The sequence below is a fragment of the Ranitomeya imitator genome, chromosome 1, assembly GCF_032444005.1.
Source record: "Ranitomeya imitator isolate aRanImi1 chromosome 1, aRanImi1.pri, whole genome shotgun sequence".
Lineage (NCBI taxonomy): Eukaryota > Metazoa > Chordata > Amphibia > Anura > Dendrobatidae > Ranitomeya > Ranitomeya imitator.
Window position 1 is genome coordinate 90,190,245 of NC_091282.1, and position 24,862 is coordinate 90,215,106.

The 24,862-nt window shown below is 46.2% G+C and overlaps 1 protein-coding gene across 2 annotated transcripts in view; it reads left to right on the plus strand.

Moving 5' to 3' along the window:
- The first annotated feature begins 2,672 nt into the window (after positions 1–2,672).
- The window catches only part of TMEM267 (transmembrane protein 267), a 32,683-nt gene continuing 10,493 nt past the window's right edge, over positions 2,673–24,862 (plus strand). Inside the window, exons 1-3 of one of the 2 annotated variants that reach the window (XM_069748778.1) lie at positions 2,673–2,817; positions 6,030–6,502; positions 12,858–13,230. In XM_069748778.1, coding sequence (XP_069604879.1) covers positions 12,919–13,230 — 312 coding nt within the window. In that variant the 5' untranslated portion in view covers positions 2,673–2,817; positions 6,030–6,502; positions 12,858–12,918. The remainder of the gene's footprint in view (positions 2,818–6,029; positions 6,503–12,857; positions 13,231–24,862) is intronic. The other variant, XM_069748771.1, reaches the window with a different exon arrangement.

The following is a 24,862-nucleotide window of genomic DNA, read 5'->3' on the forward strand; positions in this document are numbered from 1 at the left end:
GATGCAGCTGCACCGGTTGAACCGGCGGTATGTCCGCCTATGGATGCGAGATCCTCGGATGTGATATGCTAATGACACTCTTCTGGAGCCGAGTGTCATGCGTCTGTGCTCCGATCGTCTCGCACAGGGAGGATCGGAGTACAGCTGCGGAGGAGGCGGAGAAATGAATTTCTCCATCTCCTCCATTGCTGGGGTCCGCTTATAGCGCACATCACTCGGATGTTATCCGAGTGATGTGCGCTGTCTCACTCGCACCCATAGGCTTATATGGGTGTGAGGGAGCCAAGAGTTTTCCTTGCTGCGATTGTCTCGGACCGAGGAAAACGGCCGACAAAAATTCGGCTGCTGGGAGCTGCCCCATAGCTTAAAATTGGTCCGAGTGCAATGTAATTTTTTTATTGCATAGCACTCGGCCGTTTAAAACGCCAGTGTGACGCCGGCCTTAGTCAGAGGAAAGTATTCTCTCTCAGCAAAAAGAATAGAGCCATCAGAGTTTGATCCGATTTTCCTGATGTGAAGATGGAGAAAAAAAGGGTCCTTCTTCTCCACTCAGACTGTAATCAGATGCCATCCGAGTGCAGTCCTATTTTTTTTTTTCATGCATTTTGACTTACCTGGCTGAGTGAGATCTGCATATCGGATAAAACTCGGGCATGCAGCATTTTTTATTTCCTCAGACATGTGCGCGGCCTCATATAATAACATTGGTCTGAGTGTGATCCAATGTTTTGTCAGATTCACTAAGACTTAAAATACAGTTGGAGCGCCCCCAGACACAGGGCCACAGGTTACTCAGTACCGGTCCTTTCTGTCTCAGTTCTGGGGTTGTCACGGTGGCTGGACCCGGTCCGTGACCCTGCTAAGGGGCGTCCAATAAAAGGGATGATGATAGTTTGTCAAGGTTTCGTGACGCCACCTGTGGTGTTCGGTCAGTGTGACCGACGCTGCTTGGGGTCCACTGGGGTGATGTGATGGCAGCTGGATGGTAAACCTTCCCACAGGTGAAGTATGTCCCCGGGGCTTCCCAGTAAGGTAGATGGTGATGGTGTGAGGTGCAGTCAATAACGAGGACACAGGGTTGCAGTCTCTTTACCTCTTTACTGAAGACTTCAGGATCCTCAATCCAGAGCACGGTTAACAGGGCTGTCTGAGACCGGCCGGTCCGATGGACACATCCAGAGTTCCCTTTGCAGGTGGAAATCGTTGCCTACCACTAGCGCCTGTGTGTTGTAGTGCTACCCTGCTGAGCATTCGGGATAGTCCTCACAACTTCTATTCTCGTTCTTTCTAATTCGTTCCAGTTCTTTCTAGTTCTCCGTCCCCCAGGTATGTTATGGCTAGGATGCACCCGTTTGACGGGAAGGCTCGGAGTTCTTCCGGGACCCTAGAGACGCCCCTCTCCACACGTTGCCCCCTATGTCTGCTTAGGTGATGTAAGGTAGACAGCCAACCTATAATTAACTGTCCTGCGGAGTTTGAAGTAAGGCATAGTCAGTTACTTCCTCGGTGCACCGGCTACGCGCCTCAGTAGGATGTTGCCGTTCTCCGGGCACGACTCCTACTGGCTCTCCTTTGTGCTTGATCTCGTTTCTCACTGTCCACAATATCCTTCGCTTCGTGTCTCTTTCTTAGGATACCGCCGCGGGGTTTGCAGGCGCGGTTCCATAACGTTCTGTTCTAGTCGCTAGGTACCTGCCAGGTTCCCACGCCTGACAGGGACCCCCCTGAATCTTCCCCCGCAACACCCCCTGCCACGGGATGTTGCCTGGACAAAACCCAGTCAGCTTCTCACTAACTTCCTATCCAACCCCTAGTTTTCCCAGTGTGAGGAGTGGCCTAGTAAATAAAACCTTTTTCTCCCCCTAGTGGCCGGAGTGTGAAGTGTAATGTGTGCTGGTGATACCTGGTCAGAAGAACTCCTTTAGTGCCATCAGACGTACCATCACTCCCCTTAGTGTCAGAGCGTCATACTGCAACGACCAGGTCTCTGGGGCGCTGCACTCCCCCCCCCCCCCAAGTAAATATAACACAGCTTCCCTTTATGGGAGGTGAGGACTCTTGAAGGTTGCAAACAAAACAAGTATAAATATTTTAAATAACACTCTATTCTACAGACTATAAATAATTCCTACTACCCAGCCGGGTATTCTACTAAGTGCAAATGCTTGAACAATAATTTAACTTCTCCTTTAATGGCGTATAGGCTGAACGCAGTATCAAAGCAGACAGCAAGCACAGCACAGCATGCACAGGGCAGTACGCACAGCATACCATGCACAGGACAGTACGCACAGCATACCATGCACAGTACGGTACGCACAGCATGCACAACACAGCACAGCACAACATAGAATGCACAATACACAGGGCCGTATTTGCCACTAGGCACTTGAGGGCACGTGCCTAGGGCGGGCAATGTGAGGGGGCGGCACCTGAGCAAGTTTAAAAAAAAAAAAATTTTTTTTATTTTTTTTTAAAGGTTCGGGGGTCACCCCGCCCACCCACCTACCTCAGCCACGGCTGCTGCGGGGGGAGGGGGTCTCGGGCGCAGGGCCGCCCGCTATCCGGGCATTACTTGTTAGTGTGCATCTGGCGTCCAGAAATGGGTGCTGTACCTTTAAGCAGCAGGCAGGCCCAAGTGCATCATGGTCCTGACGCCGGTCATGTGACATGCTGCGCGCTCTTCTGAATGTAGGAGCACTGGAGCAGACTGCAGAGCTGAGCAGCATGCCATGTTTGTGGGAGAAGATACCGAAGTCGGCGGTGAGCAGGGAGAGGAGGCGGGCAGTGTAAGAGGAATCAGCAGAGAGGAGTGAGGTGAGAGGAGACGGGAGTCTGCTGATGTGTGTGAGGAGAGGGGAGGCTGCTAAGGGGAGAATATGAGAGGCTGGAGAGGAGATGAGAGGGGAGGCTGCTAAGGGGAGAGGAGAGGCTGGTGAGGGGAGGTTGCTAAGGGGAGAGGAGAGGCTGGTGAGGGGAGGCTGCTAAGGGGAGAGGGCTGCTAAGGGGAGAGGAGAGGCTGGTGAGGGGAGGCTGCTAAGGGGAGAGGAGAGGCTGCTAAGGGGAGAGGAGAGGCTGGTGAGGGGAGGCTGCTAAGGGGAGAGGAGAGGCTGGTGAGGGGAGGCTGCTAAGGGGAGAGGAGAGGCTGGTGAGGGGAGGCTGCTAAGGGGTGAGGGGAGGCTGCTAAGGGGAGAGGAGAGGCTGGTGAGGGGAGGCTGCTAAGGGGAGAGGAGAGGCTGGTGAGGGGAGGCTGCAAAAGGGGTGAGGGGAGGCTGCTAAGGGGAGATGAGATGCTGGTGAGGGGAGGCTGCTAAGGGGAGAGGAGAGGCTGGTGAGGGGAGGCTGCTAAGGGGAGAGGAGAGGCTGGTGAGGGGAGGCTGCTAAGGGGAGAGGAGAGGCTGGTGAGGGGAGGCTGCTAAGGGGAGAGGCTGGTGAGGGGAGGCTGCTAAGGGGAGAGGAGAGGCTGGTGAGGGGAGGCTGCTAAGGGGAGAGGAGAGGCTGGTGAGGGGAGGATATGAGTGGCTGCTGAGGAGAGGAGATGAGAGGCTGGACAGGGGAGGCTGCTAAGGGGAGAGGGGAGGCTGCTAAGGGGAGGGGAGAGGCTGGTGAGGGGAGGCTGCTAACTGGAGGATATGAGTGGCTGCTGAGGAGAGGAGATGAGAGGCTGGAGAGGAGAGGCTGGAGAGGGGAGGCTGCTAAGGGGAGAGGAGAGGCTGGAGAGGGGAGGATATGAGTGGCTGCTGAGGAGAGGAGATGAGAGGCTGGAGAGGGGAGGCTGCTAAGGGGAGAGGAGAGGCTGGTGAGGGGAGGCTGCTAAGGGGAGGATATGAGTGGCTGCTGAGGAGAGGAGATGAGAGGCTGGAGAGGGGAGGCTGCTAAGGGGAGAGGAGAGGCTGGTGAGGGGAGGCTGCTAAGGGGAGGATATGAGAGGCTGGAGAGGAGATGAGGGGAGGCTGCTAAGGGGAGAGGAGAGGCTGGTGAGGGGAGGCTGCTAAGGGGGGATATGAGAGGCTGGAGAGGACATGAGAGGGGAGGCTGCTAAGGGGAGAGGGGAGGCTGCTAAGGGGAGGATATTGGAGGCTGCTAAGGGGAGAGGGGAGGCTGCTAAGGGGAGGATATGAGAGGCTGGAGAGGAGATGAGGGGAGGCTGCTAAGGGGAGAGGAGAGGCTGGTGAGGGGAGGCTTCTAAGGGGAGAGGAGAGGCTGGTGAGGGGAGGCTGCTAAGGGGAGGATATGAGAGGCTGGAGAGGGGAGAGGAGAGGCTGGTGAGGGGAGGCTGCTAAGGGGAGGATATGAGAGGCTGGAGAGGAGATGAGAGGGGAGGCTGCTAAGGGGAGGATATGAGAGGCTGGAGAGGAGATGAGAGGGGAGGCTGCTAAGGGGAGAGGAGAGGCTGGTGAGGGGAGGCTGCTAAGGGGAGGATATGAGAGGCTGGAGAGGAGATGAGAGGGGAGGCTGCTAAGGGGAGGATATGAGAGGCTGGAGAGGAGATGAGAGGGGAGGCTGCTAAGGGGAGAGGAGAGGCTGGTGAGGGGAGGCTGCTAAGGGGAGGATATGAGAGGCTGCTGAGGAGATGGGAGGCTGCTGAGGAGATGGGAGGCTGCTGAGGAGATGGGAGGCTGCTGAGGAGATGGGAGGCTGCTGAGGAGATGAGGGGGGATGCTGAGGGGAGGCTGCTGAGGAGAGGGGAGGCTTTTGAGGAGAGGAGAGGCTGCTGGAGAGGAGAGGCTGCTGGAGAGGAGAGGCTGCTGGAGAGGAGAGGCTGGTGAGAGGGAAGGCTGGTGAGGAGAGAAGAAGGGAGGCTGGAGAGGGGAGGCTGGTGAGGAGAGGGGAGGCTGGTGAGGAGATGAGAGGCTGGTGAGGAGATGGGAGGCTGGTGAGAAGATGGGAGGCTGTTGAGGAGAGGGGAGGCTGGTGAGAGGAGAGGCTGGTGAGAGGGAAGGCTGGTGAGGAGAGAAGGGAGGCTGGTGAGGGGAAGAGAGGCTGGTGAGGAGAGGAGAGGCTGGTGATGGGAGGAGATGGGATGCTGGTGAGGAGATGAGAGGGGAGGCTGCTGAGGAGATGAGAGGCTGGTGAGGAGAGGAGATGAGAGGCTGGGGAGGCTGGAGAGGAGATGAGAGACTGGTGATGGGAGGCTGCTGAGGAGAGGTGAGGCTGGTGATGGGAGGCTGGTGAGGAGATGAGAGGCTGGTGAGATGAGAGGCTGCTGAGGTGGCTGCATTCGGCAGGTGGAGGCTGCATCTGGCAGGTGGAGGCTGCTTACGGGAGTGAGGAGAGGCTGCTGAGGAAAGTCTGCGTCCTGCATCCAACAGGGTGAGGCTGAAGAGGGGGTTCCCTTTAGAAATCTGTCAAACCTTGCAACCATGGCAGAATCAACTGACCATGTAATGTGTATGAGATTCACCAGATTCTCACATGACAACTGGAAAGGTTTGCTAAGGCTACTTTCACATCAGCAATTTTCTCCGTTCGCGGCAGATACTGCAGTTTTTCCGCATCTGCCGCGTAACGTATCAGTTACGGGCCGGCAACTCTGCGTTCAGCCTCATTCATTCCCTATGGGACTTGCGGACATGTGCGGCACTTGAGGTTTTGCACTTGAGGCGAGACAAAAAAAACACGGCTAGCAGCATTTTTTTCCCCTGTTGCTGCAAGTACCGCATTTGCCGGATTGCGGCAAAACCGCAAGTGCCGCACATGTCCAAGTCCCATAGGGAATGAATGAGGCCGAACGCACTGTTGCCGTAAGTGATCCGTTACGGATGCGGAAAAACTGCCGCAAATGTCAAAAATCGCTGATGTTAAAGTAGCCCAAGTCACTGCCGATAGTGTCATACTCACCAATGGGGGAGGCAGCACGAAAAGTGCCTAGGGCAGCAGCAACTCTAAATACAGCCCTGACAATACAGCATAGCACAGAACAGCAGTGTCAGCTAAAACAGGACAGCAAACGATGACAAAAACGCATGTAAAAAAAAAAAAAAAGAAAAACACAAGTGACCTAAAATAACTATTTTTTTTTTCTGCAGAAAATCACTGACGTCTCTCTTGAAACAACCCCTTTAATTGAAAAGCACTGGACACCTTATAGAACCTGTTTTTAGACTCTTGTCGGCTCGGTCAGTGCAGCCCTGCTGATATGTCACAGTCACACCTGTACGTCTCGTGTCCTCCGGGACTCACCTGTGTCCGTGCTACGAGCAGCACTATAACTGACAGCTCCGCTCTGCAGTGACGCCCTCGATATGGGCGGGGCCCGGTTACTGGTGCGTCTTAGCCAATCACACGACTGGCAGCTCTAGCGGCAGCCAATCACTGCCTGACTTGTCGGACCAGCCTCTCGGCGTTTACAGCGGTGAGTCCCGGAAGAGCCGGGTAAGTGCAGTGATCGGATGTTTCCTGCAGAGCTGTGATCGCCGTCAGCGGGGCCGCTCATCACTGGGGTCACAGCAAGCACTGCATCAGGCGGTGGGGGGCGCTGTCCTATGGCGGGGAAGAGGAGGTAAGAAGCAACTGCGCCATGATTATATGATTGTATTTAGTCAGGAAAATGCAAACAGGCAGTGTGGTAGGACTACAATTCCCAGCAAGCCGTATTCGGAATCTTATCCAGGAACTGAAAAACATCTCTGAGCCACAGGTATCTGGAGTCATCCAATGATCTCTGTCCCCAGGGCCTCTAATTCCATTACCGGTGTCAAGGGATCCAGGCAAGAAAGAGCTGGGAAATAATGTGAGATGCCATACGGTGGCGAGCGCACTGTCACATGGGATGGCACACGGTGGGGAGCGCACTGTCGCGTGGGATGGCGCACGGTGGGGAGCGCACTGTCGCGTGGGATGGCGCACGGTGGGGAGCGCACTGTCGCGTGGGATGGCGCACAGTGGCGAGCGCACTGTCGCGTGGGATGGCGCACAGTGGCGAGCGCACTGTCGTGTGATATGCTGCTGAGCGCACTGTCCCATGTGATGCTGCAGCGATCACCCTGACACGTGAGAAAAAAAAAGGAGATGTTTTGGTCCAAGTTGCAGATCAAACTCGCCAATGAGATCTGTGTGTCCAGGACAGCGCGCTGATGGCCTCCTGATTGTGTACGGGTGATGTCCGTTTTTTTGTTTTTTTTTGCATACAAGAACTGACACACGTCCAAACACTGATGAAAATCATTGTTATTCACATGCGTAAAAAAATGCCTAAACCCGTACTGAGGTGGATAAAAGCCCCAATGTACAGTATGAAATGATTTACATCACAGGAGTCAGTGACAGTGATGGGTGAACCCGAGCAGTACATTTCGGGGTCTCTACCAAGCTCCTAGTGTCTGTGCACTTCTCCAAGAAGTCCATGTTACTGTTCGGGTTCGGTAGCCCGAACATGGGCTGTTTCCCACACTGTCATCTGTGTGGCAGCGGGAGAAACGCCGGCTCTGATCGGTGCTGATAGCATCGAGAGCAGGCCAGGCTAATGGGAGTATTCATCAGCTGATGACGCCTGTGTGATAAATAATGAAAACAAATGGTGTGGGTTCCCCTCTATTTCTGATAACCAGCGCAAGTAAAGCTGAGAGCTAAGGGTTGCAACCTCTAGCTGTTGGCTTTATATTGGCTAGTTATCAAGAATAGAGGGGTGGCCACGCCGCATTTTTAATTATTTAACTAAATAATTTAAAAAAACGTTGTGGGGTCCCCCTATTTTTGACAACCAGCCAATTTAAAGCTGATAGCTAGGGCCTGGTATTCTCAGACTAGGAAGGGGCCATGGATATTGGGGCCCCCTAGCCTAAAATAGCAGCCCACACCTGCCCCAGGTTCTTCTTGCTTGCCCTGGTGCAGGTGCAAGTGGGGTAATAGTTGTGGGGTTGATGTTAGCTTTTTTTATGGCCGCTGCCATCCAGCACACAAGTTAGTAATGGAGAGCAAACAAAAAAGAAAAAATTGAGTCCACACCAACAGCACGCTAGATCATCAGCACATACTGGTCACAGCTGACTTTGCGTTATTTTGCCAATAGCGGAATTCGGGTGCTCATTCAAGTGAAGAGTGAGTCCAAACAAATATATTGGTATAGAAGAAGAAGAGCACTCGCCCTCCGCAAACTTTTTCAGTCTTTATTCTGGCATCATATAAATAGCATGAACATATAGGGAGAACAGTGGATCCAAAAGACGGCCGTTTCGCGCTGCCGCTCTTCTACGGGTCTAGGTGTAATGGAGAGGCTTCTATAAGGCACCCCCATTACTAACCCCATAGTCAGATTGTAATAAAGACAAAGCCCGAATAAAGTCCTCTATCTGAAATAAAACGCCCCACCCTCTCTTACCCATTTATTTAAAAAAATAAAAGCAATGTCATACTCGTCTGTCTGACAAGAAGATAATCCATATCTATCCCACGACGATATGAATGATTTGGAGAGCAGCTATATCAGTGATGCAAATGCTCTCCACTCCAACCTGTTCACATTGCAGAGAGCGTGAGAAGCTCTGCCTGTGACCAGCGGTAACTTCAATGACGTCACCGCCGGTCACAGGCAGGCAGCGCTTTCATCCTGGTAAACTCCGGATGCATTAATCAGTCTTTGATGTGAGTTTGGAGGATTACTGTATCGCTCGGAAACAATCTGTAGTTCTCTTACGTTACTGCAGTTTGCACCATTAAATTATTTCCAAAATTAAAACGTTATCAAAGGCGGATTGGTGGTCTGACCTTGAGTAATAATAATAATAATAATTTTATTTTTATATAGCGCTAAAATATTCCGCAGCACTTTACAGTTTTGCACACATTATCATCGCTGTCCCCGATGGGGCTCACAATCTAGAATCCCTATCAGTATGTCTTTGGAATGTGGGAGGAAACCCACGCAAACACGGAGAGAACATACAAACTCTTTGCAGATGTTGTCCTGGGAGGGATTAGAACCCAGGACCCCAGCGCTACAAGGCTGCAGTGCTAACCACTGCACCACCGTGCTGCAATTTGTCAGGAATCCCTGACCGCTGCCACCAATTTGTCACGATTCACACCGTGACCGTCACCCCTATGTCATGGGTCGGGGTGACTTTAGGCCAACAGACGGCTATCACATGTGCAGGGGGGCTATCTTAGTTATTCCTCCACTCCACAATGTGATGAAAAAACACACACAAGGCTATTGATCTCTTAGTTTACAGCAGGGGCTTATTTTAGGTATCCCACTGCTCTTCAATATACCAAGAACTGCAGGGATTTATGTATATCCCGCTTACAGTTCCACTTAAGACTTGCAGCTCTCTGGCGCCCCCCTTACTCTCAGGTCAGATTAGGTACTGCACCTGGGGTAATTAGTCGCCAGAAAGGCTGCCTGCTATGTACTGGCTATCGGGCACGCTGCAGCGACGCGATAAACTACTCCCACTCAGGCAGGAACAATAATTATCAACGCCGCAGACGCTACAACGACACCCAACTACCCAGTACAAAACGTATGCTGCCACCAGCTTCGATTAAACGGGCCCGAAGCTAACCCAAAAACAGTAGCGTAATTCCCTTCAGGAGACTTAGGGTACGTTTTACAGCAGGAAGAACGAAAACTAGTAATTTTATATATTTTACTCCGAAATGAAGGCAGGGTTATAAAAAGATGTTACAATATGAGACAATTGAAATATGTACAAGATAATTATAAAATAAACAGGGATTAAATAAGAAAAAGGTACAACTCACATGTTCTCAGTTCATATCAGGCAAAAAACCATGCTGGTGGGCGGAGCTCCCAAAAGTCCCAATGCATGAGGTCTGGCAGTGAGGGCTCTGGTAAGGTTCAGATTCAGAGTACCCCCAACTGATCCTAAGAACAGGGTTATAAAATGCCCTTTTGGAATAGAAATGTGATCACACATGCAGTGTACACCGCCATCTCCAGCAGTGCCATAATGGAGTGCTGGCCAGGATCTGCGGGCCGTAAGGAATGAATGGAGTGCTGGCCAGGATCTGCGGGCCGTAAGGAATGAATGGAGTGCTGGCCAGGATCTGCGGGCCGTAAGGAATGAATGGAGTGCTGGCCAGGATCTGCGGGCCGTAAGGAATGAATGGAGTGCTGGCCAGGATCTGCGGGCCGTAAGGAATGAATGGAGTGCTGGCCAGGATCTGCGGGCCGTAAGGAATGAATGGAGTGCTGGCCAGGATCTGCGGGCCGTAAGGAATGAATGGAGTGCTGGCCAGGATCTGCGGGCCGTCAGGAATGAATGGAGTGCTGGCCAGGATCTGCGGGCCGTAAGGAATGAATGGAGTGCTTGCCAGGATCTGCGGGCCGTCAGGAATGAATGGAGTGCTGGCCAGGATCTGCGGGCCGTCAGGAATGAATGGAGTGCTGGCCAGGATCTGCGGGCCGTCAGGAATGAATGGAGTGCTGGCCAGGATCTGCGGGCCGTCAGGAATGAATGGAGTGCTGGCCAGGATCTGCGGGCCGTCAGGAATGAATGGAGTGCTGGCCAGGATCTGCGGGCCGTCAGGAATGAATGGAGTGCTGGCCAGGATCTGCGGGCCGTCAGGAATGAATGGAGTGCTGGCCAGGATCTGCGGGCCGTCAGGAATGAATGGAGTGCTGGCCAGGATCTGCGGGCCGTCAGGAATGAATGGAGTGCTGGCCAGGATCTGCGGGCCGTCAGGAATGAATGGAGTGCTGGCCAGGATCTGCGGGCCGTCAGGAATGAATGGAGTGCTGGCCAGGATCTGCGGGCCGTCAGGAATGAAGGGAGTGCTGGCCAGGATCTGCGGGCCGTCAGGAATGAATGGAGTGCTGGCCAGGATCTGCGGGCCGTCAGGAATGAATGGAGTGCTGGCCAGGATCTGCGGACCGTCAGGAATGAATGGAGTGCTGGCCAGGATCTGCGGGCCGTCAGGAATGAATGGAGTGCTGGCCAGGATCTGCGGGCCGTAAGGAATGAATGGAGTGCTGGCCAGGATCTGCGGGCCGTAAGGAACGAATGGAGTGCTGGCCAGGATCTGCGGGCCGTAAGGAACGAATGGAGTGCTGGCCAGGATCTGCGGGCCGTAAGGAACGAAGGGAGTGCTGGCCAGGATCTGCGGGCCGTAAGGAACGAAGGGAGTGCTGGCCAGGATCTGCGGGCCGTAAGGAACGAAGGGAGTGCTGGCCAGGATCTGCGGGCCGTAAGGAACGAATGGAGTGCTGGCCAGGATCTGCGGGCCGTAAGGAACGAATGGAGTGCTGGCCAGGATCTGCGGGCCGTAAGGAACGAAGGGAGTGCTGGCCAGGATCTGCGGGCCGTAAGGAATGAAGGGAGTGCTGGCCAGGATCTGCGGGCCGTAAGGAATGAATGGAGTGCTGGCCAGGATCTGCGGGCCGTGAGGAATGAATGGAGTGCTGGCCAGGATCTGCGGGCCGTGAGGAATGAATGGAGTGCTGGCCAGGATCTGCGGGCCGTAAGGAATGAATGGAGTGCTGGCCAGGATCTGCGGCCTTTCCATTCGAATGTGGCATTTCAGAGCCGGATTCTCTGGACCAGTAGAGTTCCATGCACAGATCCACAAGATATTTATCACCTGACCAAAGGACCTTTTTTAAATGTTGGGAATAATCCTTTAAACTAGAAACAAAAACCCATCCCCTCCCCCCCCCCCCCCCAAAAAAAAAAGGAGATTCCTCATTAATATAGCGCAGGCGCAGCTGTTCTATTTTGTGTGAAAAGCAAGTGATGGCTGTGACATCAAGCTGCAATAGACGTCATGTTCATATATGAGTAATACCAGGAGCTGGTGGAGGATGGTGGCGTGGGAATTGGGTGGCATTAATAAGGTAAGTAGAGGAGAATAGATATGATGGCACCGGCAGCACAAGTCTATTTATTACGCTGCAAGTCTAATTATCTAGATGACTTTACAACTGTCGTTTTTCTCTCATAAATCAGTAGTACACAAGAAAATGAGCAGCTGTGCGATATCTTATCAGTGAAATCTGCTTATTTTCCTGTCAAGATTATTCAACTATCATCGGAATTCTTAATTATGAGGTAAAATCTGCAGTTGGTGAAGGCAGATTTTTCCATTGCTGCGATAGGAGATGACAGTTGGTTCTTGTAAATTTCTACGGAGAGAGGAGGAGCTAGAGTCCGACAGTTCCATAGAACCTGATGAGCACCAACTGCTGTCTCCTGTCTCATTAATGGGGAAATCTGTGTTTACTGAAGACAAATTTTACTCATGAATGGAGATGTTTGAGAATGATCAGTCCTGGCAGGGAAAGAAGCGAACTCTCTGAAAGGTGTTGTGTCAGGTGTCTGACTACCCGATAGAGCAGGGGTCACCAACCTGTGGTTCAGGAGCCACATGTAGCTCTCGGCCCATGATGTGTGGCTCGTGACTGTCTCCCAGCTTGGCGCATTGGCATACAGTCTATCAACCAGTTATGAGAAGGTCACTAGATAATGCTTAAAGCCGGATGCCATAGTGTGGTGAGAGTACCTGGTACAGGAATGGTGACCAGTGGTGAAGTGGGAACCCTTGGATGTAAGTATGCTGCCTATAAAGGTGGGAGCACCAGGTCTAAGGGTGCTTTCACTGGCTATCATCACAGGGGTAATGGTGGGCACTGAATGTCACTACTGTGGGGTGTACTGGATGTGTCTCACGACCATCTCGGAGTTGGATAGGGCCTTCAAGGTAAGAAAGGGCGATTGGGCATTGAAGGAACATTTCTATAGACCCCATCTGACAAACCTGTATTAGTTATTAAGAACGATTTAATTAGTATTTGTGTGAAGAATAAAACAAAACCTGGATTAATTCTATTTTTTGAGGGGACTAGTTTATATGGAACGTTTGCTCGTTATGTACACTGCTCATCCCATGTTTTGCAGAATGAATCCATGCTGAGATGGGCTGGTCGTACCCTGGAATTTCAGTGCCTTGTAAGTCGCGATGGCTTCAGAGATGGAGAAGGCCGATGCGCTGCTCCAGACATTCAGCACCGCGTCCGTGGCCTCCAGCCTAGGCTTGGGCATCTTCTGCTTTTTGGCAGACAAAGTGCAGCAAGCAGTGTTCATCCAGCAAAATGATTGGCTCCGAGCCCTGTCCGACAGTACAACCCACGGTGTGATCGGCATGTGGTCGTGGGCCATCGTCATCGGCCTCCGGAAGAGAAGCGACTTCTGTGAAGTTATTCTGGCCGGGTTCTTTGCCTGTATCATTGACTTGGACCACTTCTTCCTCGCTGGTTCCTTCTCATTACAGGTCAGTGACGTCGTGGCTTCAAATATGGAAGACTGGGGTCAAACTAGTAGGTGTGAGGTGTAACTAGTATGAAAATGTGTGCCTCAACGGCGGGTACCAGGATGGGCACCAACAAACCTCGGCCAGCGGATTTATAGACCGATGTTTATCGAATGCGCCTCAAGGAGCAGAATGGGGGTTTCACAGGAACTGCCCTGGTCGGGAAGAAAGCTCATGTACCCCCATGGGCTTACGATTCATCAGTGGCTGCCATTTCCTTACAGCAGGTTATCCTATAGGGGTCTTTCTGGTGACCGGTCACTAGTCACCTTACGCTGCAGAAAGTGCTGTAGCTATGGCATACTCGCAGCGATGCCGCTGCTTAGGGGGTTTTTATTTTTTTTTCAACCTGATTGTTCAGTCGTTAAAAATAGGTCATCTCTCCTCATCGCTGCTGAATATTTGATAGAAAAGCCTGTGGAATTTTACTTGTGAACGTGGCTTTCAGGCGTCCTTGACATCCCGGTGCACAGAATGATGTAGCATCACAAAACGCATAAAGGGGACGCAAAATAGAAGTATTTATTATGGAAAAAGGTATAAAATAATGTTCATAAATTAGTTTAATATGAAAAAGATGTATCATATTGTCTGTACTGGTAGTTCTAACGTAGGCGGTGTTCACACTTACTGTTGCATGGCAGGAAATGTCAGATGCCAATATACAGAGCACCTCTGATAATGGCAATTATGGAGGTGAAGGTTGTGGCCTGGATTGCTAGAGAAAGTTGTGGTTGGTCTTGTGTTTTTGTTTTGTTTTTGTAAATTCAGACAGAGCAGAGTTAAAAAAAAAAAACATAAGGCACTTGGTAGATGCCCCATATTGGGGGAAAAATTCCTTCTTGACGCCACATTCGGCAATCAGATTGGTTCCCTGGATCAATGTCCCATCACATAATCTAATGTCTATAACCTGTAATATTCTGTTTTCAAGAAAGGCATCCAGGCCCTTTTGTAGTGAATCAATGTGATGTGACCGGCAGATTCATAGACTTACAGTAATCCGTAGTCTCACTGCTCTTACAGTAAAGAATCCGTAGTCTCACTGCTTGCACTGTAAAGAAGCCATAGTTTCTTTGAACTCACAGTAAAAAAATAAAAATAAAAATAAAGAATCACTGCCGCTTGATGATTAAAGGAAATATCCACTAGTGGGACAAACACTTTTTTTTTTTTTTTATCCATTATGATTTTTTTTTTAAGTTTACATCTGCCATATGATTCCAGAGATATGAGCTTTTTTATTTAATGCTAATCTTCATGTCCTTCACAAGGGGGTATGATGGCTCACTGGATTCTCCGTGGCCGTGTCTTTAGGCTTGTCTGCATAATTACCCTGTGAGCAGATACTCCTCAGTACAGACCTTAAAAATTAGCACCCAATAAAAAAGTGCCATATCTAAAGTTTTTTTTTTTTGGCTAATCCAATACAGGGTCGGCTCCTGGTTTTCATTGACCCCAGGCGAAAGAGCCTCAGTGGGCCCCTTTAACACACACCACAATTCATGATGCACAGATACGGCAGAGAAATATATGAATATTGCAATGCCAAAGATTTCAACTCTTTCCTTACATGAGTGATATCTATTGTAAATTGTACAATAGCTCAGAAACTGGCGATTCCGCACAGCACACAGTGACTGCAAACTTTATCATTATAGACCAGAAAGTATAGTCCTCCATACAATATAATGGGAACCACATAGTCCTCCATACAGTAAATTGGGCACCACATAGTCCTCCATACAGTATAATGGGCACCACATAGTCCTCCATACAGTATAATGGGCACCACATAGTCATCTGTACAGTATAATGGGCACCATACAGTATTATGGGCCCCACGTAGCCTGACACCGGGCTCCCCCAACTCACAGGCCCCATAGCATTCTGGTGTCCCTTGCCCCGAGTGGGACCCCCCCCCATCATCCAGGGCCCCCGGCACTTGCCCGGGAGGGGACGCCTGTCCCTAGTGAATGCTTATGTAGTGCATTGAATATGGGTTAAAATACTTACTGATCATTGTCTTCTCCGGGTTCCCGCTTCACATCGATTATTCTGGACCATGTGACCACAAATCGGACCAGTTGGCTAACGGAGGGGTTTGTGTGGACACACACATCATAGTTTCGCAGCTCTGTGATGAAGAGTGACAGTCGGTCATTGGGGGACAATATTGTCCTCTCCAAATTAATGTAGGATATGGTTGGCGGACGCTCCGCTGGTTTACACATAGACACGTTGCCAGTTTGGCTGCTAATTGCTTTCCTAATTGATCGCAGAGTATTAGTTTCCATCTTGCATCGCTGGCGGCATTAAAACAATATTACTAGGCTAAGAGCATATTATTTGTATGTCGGGTAGGTTGAATAAACCCTTCGCGGCCTGTTTTACATCAGTTGCTGGATCTAATTTTCATCGGTTTTTGGTCAATGTGTCCCTTATTACTATTGTATACTTCATTAGTTTTTCTTGTCTGTAAAAAAAAGAAACTGCTGGAGGTTTCCTGAGCTTCTTCTGGCAAGCAACCAGTGAAAAGCAAATGGCACTAAGGGGCAACTCTATGACTATCTGCTTTTTTTTACGCCTGGCTGAGATATTTGCTACATAGTACACAGGGTCGGCATTGCCACCCGAGCAAGTACCGGGGCCTGGATGACCAGGGGGGCCATTCGGCGTTGGGGACACCAGCACTCTATGGGGCCCGTGAGTTGGGGGAGCCCGGTGCCAGTTCTGGCACCTGTGCCCCTCCTCAAATACTCACCTCTCCTCTTTCCCCGCAGCTCCAGTGTCTTCATCGTCGCCGTCTTCTGACTCTGTGACATCTTGGTGCAGAGGTCACTACAACACGCCCTCTGCCGAGCAGTTCCGAGAGTCCGAAGACGCTGAGGAGACCAGACCTGCGGAGAGGTGAGTATTTGTTTTTTTTTGTTTTTTTTTTTAAAGGCATGAAGCATTATGTGGAGTCCCATTATACTGTATAGAGCACATTATACTGCATGGAGCAATGTATGGGGCCCATAATACTGTATGGAGCAATATATGCGGCCCATAATACTGTATGGAGCAATATATGGGGCCCATAATACTGTATGGAGCAATATACGGGGCCCATAATACTGTATGGAGGACTATATAGGGCCTATTTTACAGTATGGAGCATTATATGCGAGCCTTAATGTTGTATGGAGAATTATATGGGGCCCATTATACTGTATGGAGCAATACATATGGGGTTCATTGTACTGTATGGAGTAATAAATGGGGCGGATTATACTATATGAAGCATTATATGGGGTCCATTATTCTATATTGAGTAATATATGTGGCTCATTATTCCGTATGGAGCGCTATGTGGTGCCCATAATACTGTATGGAGAAATATATGGGGCTCATTATTCTGTACTAGATTGTGGCCCGATTCTAATGCATTGGGTATTCTAGAATATGCATGTCCCCGTAGTATATGGACAATGATGATTCCAGAATTTGCGGCAGACTGTGCCCGTCGCTGATTGGTCGAGGCAACCTTAATGACATCATCGTCGCCATGGCAACCATTATGACATCTACGTCGATACTGTGCCCGTCGCTGATTGGTCGAGGCGAATTCGCGGCAGACTGTGAGTCGTCATGCTGTGCCCGTCGCTGATTGGTCGAGGCCTGGCGGCCTCGACCAATCAGAGATGCGGGATTTCCAGGACAGACAGAAAGACAGACAGACGGAAAATCCTTAGACAATTATATATATAGATGGAGAAATATATGGGGCTCATTATTCTGTATGGAGAAATATATGGGGCTCATTATTCCATATTGAGCAATATATGGGGCTCATAATATTGTATGGAGCAATATATTGGGCTCATTGTTTATGGAGGACTATGTGGTGCCCATAATACTGTATGGAGCATTATATGGGGCTCATTATTCTGTATAGATCATTACATGGGGCTCACTATACTGTATGGATCATTATATGGGTCTCATTATACTGCATGGAGCAGTGTATGGGGCTCATTGTTCTGCATGGAGCACTATGTGATGCCCATAATACTGTATGGAGCAATATATGGGGCTCATTATTCAGTTTGGATCACTATGTGGTGCCCATAATACTGTATAGAGCATTATATAGGGCTTATTATTCTATATGGAGCACTATGTGGTGCCCATAATATGGTACGGAGCAATATATGGGGATCATTATTCTGTATGGAGCATTAAATGGGGTCCATTATTCTGTATTGAGCAATATATGGGGCTCATTATTCTGTATAGAGTATTATATGGGGCTCATTATTCTGTATGGAGCATTATATGGGGCTCATTATTTTGTATAGAGTATTATATGGGGCTCATTATTCTGTATGGAGCAATATATGGGGCTCATTATTCTGTATAGAGTATTATATGGGGCTCATTATTCTGTATGGAGCAATACATGTGGCTCAATATTCAGTATGGAGCACCATGTGGTACCCATAATACTGTATGGAGGACTATACTGTCCAGTTTCTGAGCTATTGATATCACTCATGTAATGTAAGAAGTAAGTGAAATCTTTGGCATTGTACTATACCTAAATTTTTTTGCTGTATCTGTTCATCACGATTTGTGGTATGTGTTAAATGGGCCCACTGAGACTCTTTCGCCCGGGGCCCATGAAAACCTGGAGCCGGCCCTGCATATAGGAGACTATTGAGTTCAATGTCAGGAGACCCCACTGCTGGTCCGGACATCACGGTCTGTACACCGATTGTGAGTGTTGGACGAGTGAAGTCGGCCTTACAACAGGGGACTAATTTAAGTCCTATGACGGAGACGTCTGTACAACGATATGGCGCACAATGTCTGTAAATAGAGAATGGAGTCGAGTCTGTTGGTTGACCCTCAACTCTCCCAACAAACCCTCTGCCCCTTTCCTAAAGTGTCATAAAGTGTATTCTTCTGTCAGTGCCAGGAATAGCAGTCATGGCGAATTGTGTTTTCCCATGACTGCTCCACTTATAACCTACAGCTTTCCTGCTGGTGAACATGTACGAGGAGTACCGTGAAGAATTGCTGAAATTTAAGAAGTTCCCAATAGAAATCCATTACCCACAACCTCTCTGAATACCGGCTGCCATGTTAGGGGAGCCCAGCGGGGTATTGCCCGTTCCCCACAGACATATAGCAGTATATTCCCAGATGCTATCCGTTATAAAGTGGCACTTTGCGGTATTTCTGTCTTTCACATCGGTAATAATGATCTATTCTATACGGGCCGCACAATGACGGGTTGTTGATAATTCCCCACATTATTATGTGAGCGGTGTTCTTGGCGTTATTATTTCTCCGGTAACCAGCCTGTAACGCGGCCGGATAATGGAGGCTGTTTACCTCCAATTCCCCCGGGATGCTGTTTGTAACAAAAGTGCCGCCGGCAGTGAATCTCCGCTCCAGAGCTGTGATACATTGATTTTCTCACCGAACAACCTTTTGTGCTGAGCGTTTATTTCACCTTGTTAAAGTCATGGAAAATGGGAGTATTGAGTATTAATCATCATTTCTATGTCTATTACTTGTAAAAATAAAGAAATGCTTTTGGTAGTTTTTTTTTTAATTGAATGTATAATATCAACTTCTATAGCTAAGAATGAAAAAAAAATTCCATCAAAAGACCTTAGAGAAGGTTTTGATGAAACCTTTATTTCTTAAGCAATTTCACAGGTTTCTGACCAATGAGGCGACCATAGATGGCTGTCTGCTGAGCAGTATATATCACACACCCCTCTCTATCTCCTCCATTATTGCCAGGGTGGGAGGGAGATGAGTGGTGGTCCAGTAACACTGCCGCTTATCATGGGGCAATCGCAACCAGCGGACATCCAGCCATAGGAGTCCTCTGATGGTGGACATTGGGAGACTATGGGGCTGTACCCTTGACGAAGCTATCATTAGCTGTATATAACTAGCTACACTGCTCCACAAGCAAATATTTGCTCAATTTATAGGTAGAGAGAGGAGCACAAGATAAAACTTTAAAATATAAATTAATAAAGTGATTTGAAGATTATAGACTCTCACAGTATTTTAAAAATTATATATTGTTATCCATGAATAATCACTCACAAGTTTTGCCTGAAAAATCACTCCAAAGTTTTGAATGCTACTATCTCCCTTCTGCATAACTTGCTGTCCACTGCCTGTTGTCAAGTGTAATCCATCTATAGCAGCAAATAAGCTGAAATGAATTGCAGGAAGTGGCAGTGTGGGCCGGCCATTGTCTATCTTCATTGCATCAGCTATGCTGTGTCAGCACATCGGAGACAGGAGCAGTGACAGAGTGTGGGGGAATGGGAGCGAGGTGAGTTTATGGTGTGTTTTTGTTTTTTCATGTGTATGGGATGTTTGTATGTACCTAGTAGGCTACGTGGGGGGCTCATACTGTATATAGGAGGCTATGTGGGGCTCATACCATGTATAAGAGGCTATGTGGGGCTCAAGCTGTATATAGGATGGTATGTGGGGGCTCATAATGTATATAAGGGGGCTCAAGCCATATATAGGAGGCTATGTGGGGCTCGTGCTGTATATGAGGAGGCTATGTGGGGCTCGTGCTGTATATGAGGAGGCTATGTGGGGCTCTTACAGTGTGTAGGGGGCTGTGAGGGGCTTCTGCGATATATTAGGGGGTTGTGTGGGGGCTCATACCGTAATAATTCTAATGAATATGTTAATATTAATATTGAGTAGAATTAATTTCAGCCTATTGCTTCGGACTCCATGTTAAAAATGGTTATTGCGCAAAAATATTTAATCAAGACTTAACCAGGTGCGTTATTCTTAAAAGAAAAATGTCATGGTATTCCGATAAAGTATAGTGGTTTATTGAATTGTCCACAGAAAACCAAATTGGAGAAAACATAAAAGTAGATGAACTAGTTACGAACAGATTGTCCATGTGTAGATATCAGCGCTTGTCTTGTTACTCATCTTTCCCAAGGTCCTGAATGATAAAACAGTCTGTCGGTGTGAAGTTTGAAGATCATCATGGTTACCGCTATCAGCTGTTGCTTCTTCATCTGTTGTCCATGGAGAATGATGTGTAGGAAGGGAGGTGACCATCCGACGTGACAAAAAAACCCCACACCCTCCTAAGTCTAAGTTCACATTTGCGTTGTGCAGCGTCGTCGCCACAACGCACAACGCAAACAAAAACGCAGCAAAACGCATGCACATGCGGCGCCAATATTAAAGATAGGGTCGACACGACGCATGCGTTTTTTAAAAGGTCGGCGCCGCCCGAAAAATGCAACATGTTGCGTTTGCCGCGCCCAGACAGGTGCGCCCTAACGCCGCATGCGGCGTTAAACGCAACACAACGCAACACAACGCATGCACATGCGGCCCCATGCGGCGCCAATGTTAAAGATAGGCCCGCACGACGCATGCGTTTTGTTGCGGCTGCGACGCTGCGGCGCAAACCGCAAATGTGAACGTACCCTAAGAGACGTTTATATATGTCCAACACAGATCACGTGTCCTCTGTATATGGTGATAACTTATACTCTGAGCTACATACACAAAAATAGCTTTTGATAGTGTCAGCAATAAGCAATGTGCTCAGTACAGAATTGAGAATAATTCAATTAATATTTAACAATTCCCCCTTTTGAGGGTGACAGACATTGATTGGAACCCTCAAATTAAAATATTAATTAGATCTACTTTCTTCTTTGGCAAAATAATGTAATAAATAATAATATCAATAATAATATTGTTATATGTTCTCAATAATATAATGATATGTAAATTCATGTTATGGTAAGCCGTGATTAATATTCATATAAAATATATAATTATACTTCCCTATATCTACTTGAAGCATCTCAGGTCTGATCATCATCTGATGTCATCTGATCTTCATCTTGGTTCTCCTTGGTTCTTTTAAAACAATCTTTATTATAATTCTTTTGAAATAGATGATAGCATGTAGATATGTAGAGACTGTGTGTCATGTGTCAATCAAAGTCCATAAATTCAAATGTTGATAAGAAAACAAAGTTCATAGATGAAATGTAGCTTTAATATCTGTGCAGTGTCACCTTTAGAAACCTGGACTTACATTGGCTCGTCTTGGAAATCATCTGGAATCTTCATATAATCCGCACTGGTCTTGGAACAGATGTGACGTCTCTGGTCAGCACAGCAAGGGTTACATTGACTCTTCCTTGCCAAATATAGCACCATAACCAGTCCTTAGTGCACAGGACACATGTCAGGGTTGTTGTAGCGTCCTGACAATTACCTGAGTGTTCACCAGCTTTCATGGAAGTCTTATAGGTGATAGGAAACCACTGGAACGTGATAACACAGTTCATCTTTGATACTGTACTCAGTTGTCAGTGATGGATGCTGTAGTTGTGAGTGGTGACATGAATTGTATTTGACACAGTCTATTATTACTCAGAAATCAGAGCATTGTTACCTTGTGGAACTTCTGGATAACGGCTTTTCTTCTTGCAACTTTTAAGAATCAATTGAATTTAAAAATATGAAAAATCTTTATTAACGTAACGTCAGTATCTTGATTGAAGTCTTCATTCCCTATTCTATACCAAATCTGGTAATTTTCCTAACTAAAAATATCACAGCGTACCATAGCAATCAATAATATTCATATAATTATTAAATTATATTTATATGAAGTTTATATTTGGAAAAATAAAATAATAATAAAGATATATTATTAACCATATTCTTCATGTGATTGAACATTTTTATGTCATAGGTGTAATTTCTTTTTGAACCCATAGATGTCAATGTGTCTTTTATGTAACAAGTGCTGATATTTATTATTAAAACTTTATTAATTTATGTTCAGTAGACCAATAATATGTAAGTATGTATAGCCATGAACCAAAATAAGAATATATATATGAATAAATGAATGAATGAAAGAATTGTTGTATTTAACTCAGAATTGAAACATTTCTTATAATGAAACCATATGATCACTATATTTGATAAAGCAATATTCTTGTATTAGACATTACTTTATGAAATATTGTTTTTTTTTCTTGAGATAAAAAAAATAAAAATTAAGAATAAAAATGGAAGAAAAAGTGAAAAAAAGGAAAACTAAAAATGAGAATAAAAAATAAAAATGAGGCCTTTATATGTTGATGACAAATGCTGAGGTTATTTCTCAGCAACACATTTCCTTAATGTTTTTTATTATCTAAATGTTGTCATGACCTTGGATTACCAAAATATTGAAATTATGCAGCTTTGCATATAATATCCTTTATTAGAGAAAAAAGACATTTATAATATTTATTGTTATTATATCCAATAATACCTTATTAATGTTTCTTCTTTATTAAAATATGTGAAGAAGAGGTATTGATAAAATGTGATGATGTGATCAAGATCAAAAACACAATTCCCCATTAATATAAAAAAATATTATTTCATGAAAAAAATTAATTTGTAAAAACCCTAGTGAAAAATAATTATTTTTATAACTGTCATATCAGCTTTATGACTTATATTTGTTTGAAGATGTGTACTCATCTATGTAACCATAAAAAAAACTGAATATCATAAAATTATCATTTGAGAAAATGTTCTAAATGTATGTTTCCTTGATAAACCATTTTGATGTGTGATTGCACTTATTAAATAATCACTAAATAAATATATGTTGAATAATAATATTTAAAGATATCTTAATATTCTAATAATTTAACTGAATCCTATTATTTCTTAAACAAAGTTTTATATTTTTTTTTACATACCATGAATCATAAAGCCTCTGTCAAACTGTGCATACCACGCCCCACTCTTACATTAGCTCTCTTATGTCACGTTCACTCAGCAGCTGCTCATATGCTCTCATCTGTCATCTGTCACATGTGACACGCACATAGACGTTCAAACTACATATTTCACATACAAAGAATACACATATATTAACCCAAAATATTGTATCCTAATTATCAATCAATGTGCATTGTAATCTATTAAATTTAGTATTCTAATATTCCTTTGAATATTCCTCAAATATTATGTAACAGTAACACTATGTTTTAACCTATAGAAAGGACTCCTCCATTTACAAGAAACCCGAGTTGAATGTTTCACAGCTAAATCGGTACAGGAATCCATTTGCATGTAAAGCCTAAGGAAATTCCTAAAACTAAAAACAAGGCTATATGATATCTCCTCACATATGTCACGTCATGCACCATGCAATGGAGAAAAAAAACCATAATGTTACAGAAAAACTTACATGTAGTAAACACATTTTTAGGTGGTTATATATATTATTTATTTTAAGTGTTAAATATATATAAAAATCATGCAGTTAATATAGCTTCCTGTGTGAATAAGACATAAATTCATGAAACAGGTATTTTTTTGTTCAATCCTTGCTTTGAAAGTAAAATTCTAAGGGAAAATGAAAGATAAAGGTTAATTTCATATTTATTTAAAAACAAAATTATTTAAATACTAGATGGCAGCCCGATTCTAAAGAATCGGGAATCTAGAATCCATATATACTTTATTTATTCAAATGTAAGAATAATACAATTAATAAATAATAGAAAGAACAAAAATAATAGGCAGTATATGGAGAAAACACCAAACAAAAGTTCAAAATTGGTGTGAAAATGTCACTGAACCACTTCACAACTAAATATATATAGTTTTGGTAAATGGTATTATCATTTTTTTGACGAAATTCGGCAGGAGCTTGAAGAGCAACGTCACTGGGCCCGCTTCCAAAATGGCGGGCGGAGTGTGTCACAGTACGGCACGTTTCTGATTGGTCGCTCGCAGCAGGCGGCAACCAATCAGACACTGGACACTGTTGACGTCACTTATCTCCGGACATTAGCTCCGGACAAAGCCACGGAAGTTGGCACAAATTGCAGGAAGTAGTATTCTAGGCAATTATATATTAGATCTTATACATATGTATATATTTAATAAATGTATTTAATGTAATTCTAAATCTTATTACTGGAGTAAATTTTAATTATTTCACTATATATATATATATATATATATATATATATATATATATATATATATATAATTGCCTAGAATACTACTTCCTGCAATTTGTGCCAACTTCCGTGGCTTTGTCCGGAGCTAATGTCCGGAGATAATGTCCAGAGCTAATGTCCGGAGATAAGTGACGTCAACAGTGTCCAGTGTCTGATTGGTTGCCGCCTGCTGCGAGTGACCAATCAGAAACGTGCCGTACTGTGACACACTCCGCCCGCCATTTTGGTGTGATTTTTGAATTTTTACCTCACAGCAAGTTCCTACTGCGTGGAGGCGGGCCCAGTGACGTTGCTCTTCAAGCTCCTGCCGAATTTCGTCAAAAAAATGATAATACCATTTACCAAAACTATATATATTTAGTTGTGAAGTGGTTCAGTGACATTTTCACACCAATTTTGAACTTTTGTTTGGTGTTTTCTCTATATACTGCCTATTATTTTTGTTCTTTCTTACTATTACTTATTAATCGTATTATTCTTACATTTGAATAAATAAAGTATATATGGATTCTAGACTCCCGATTCTTTAGAAT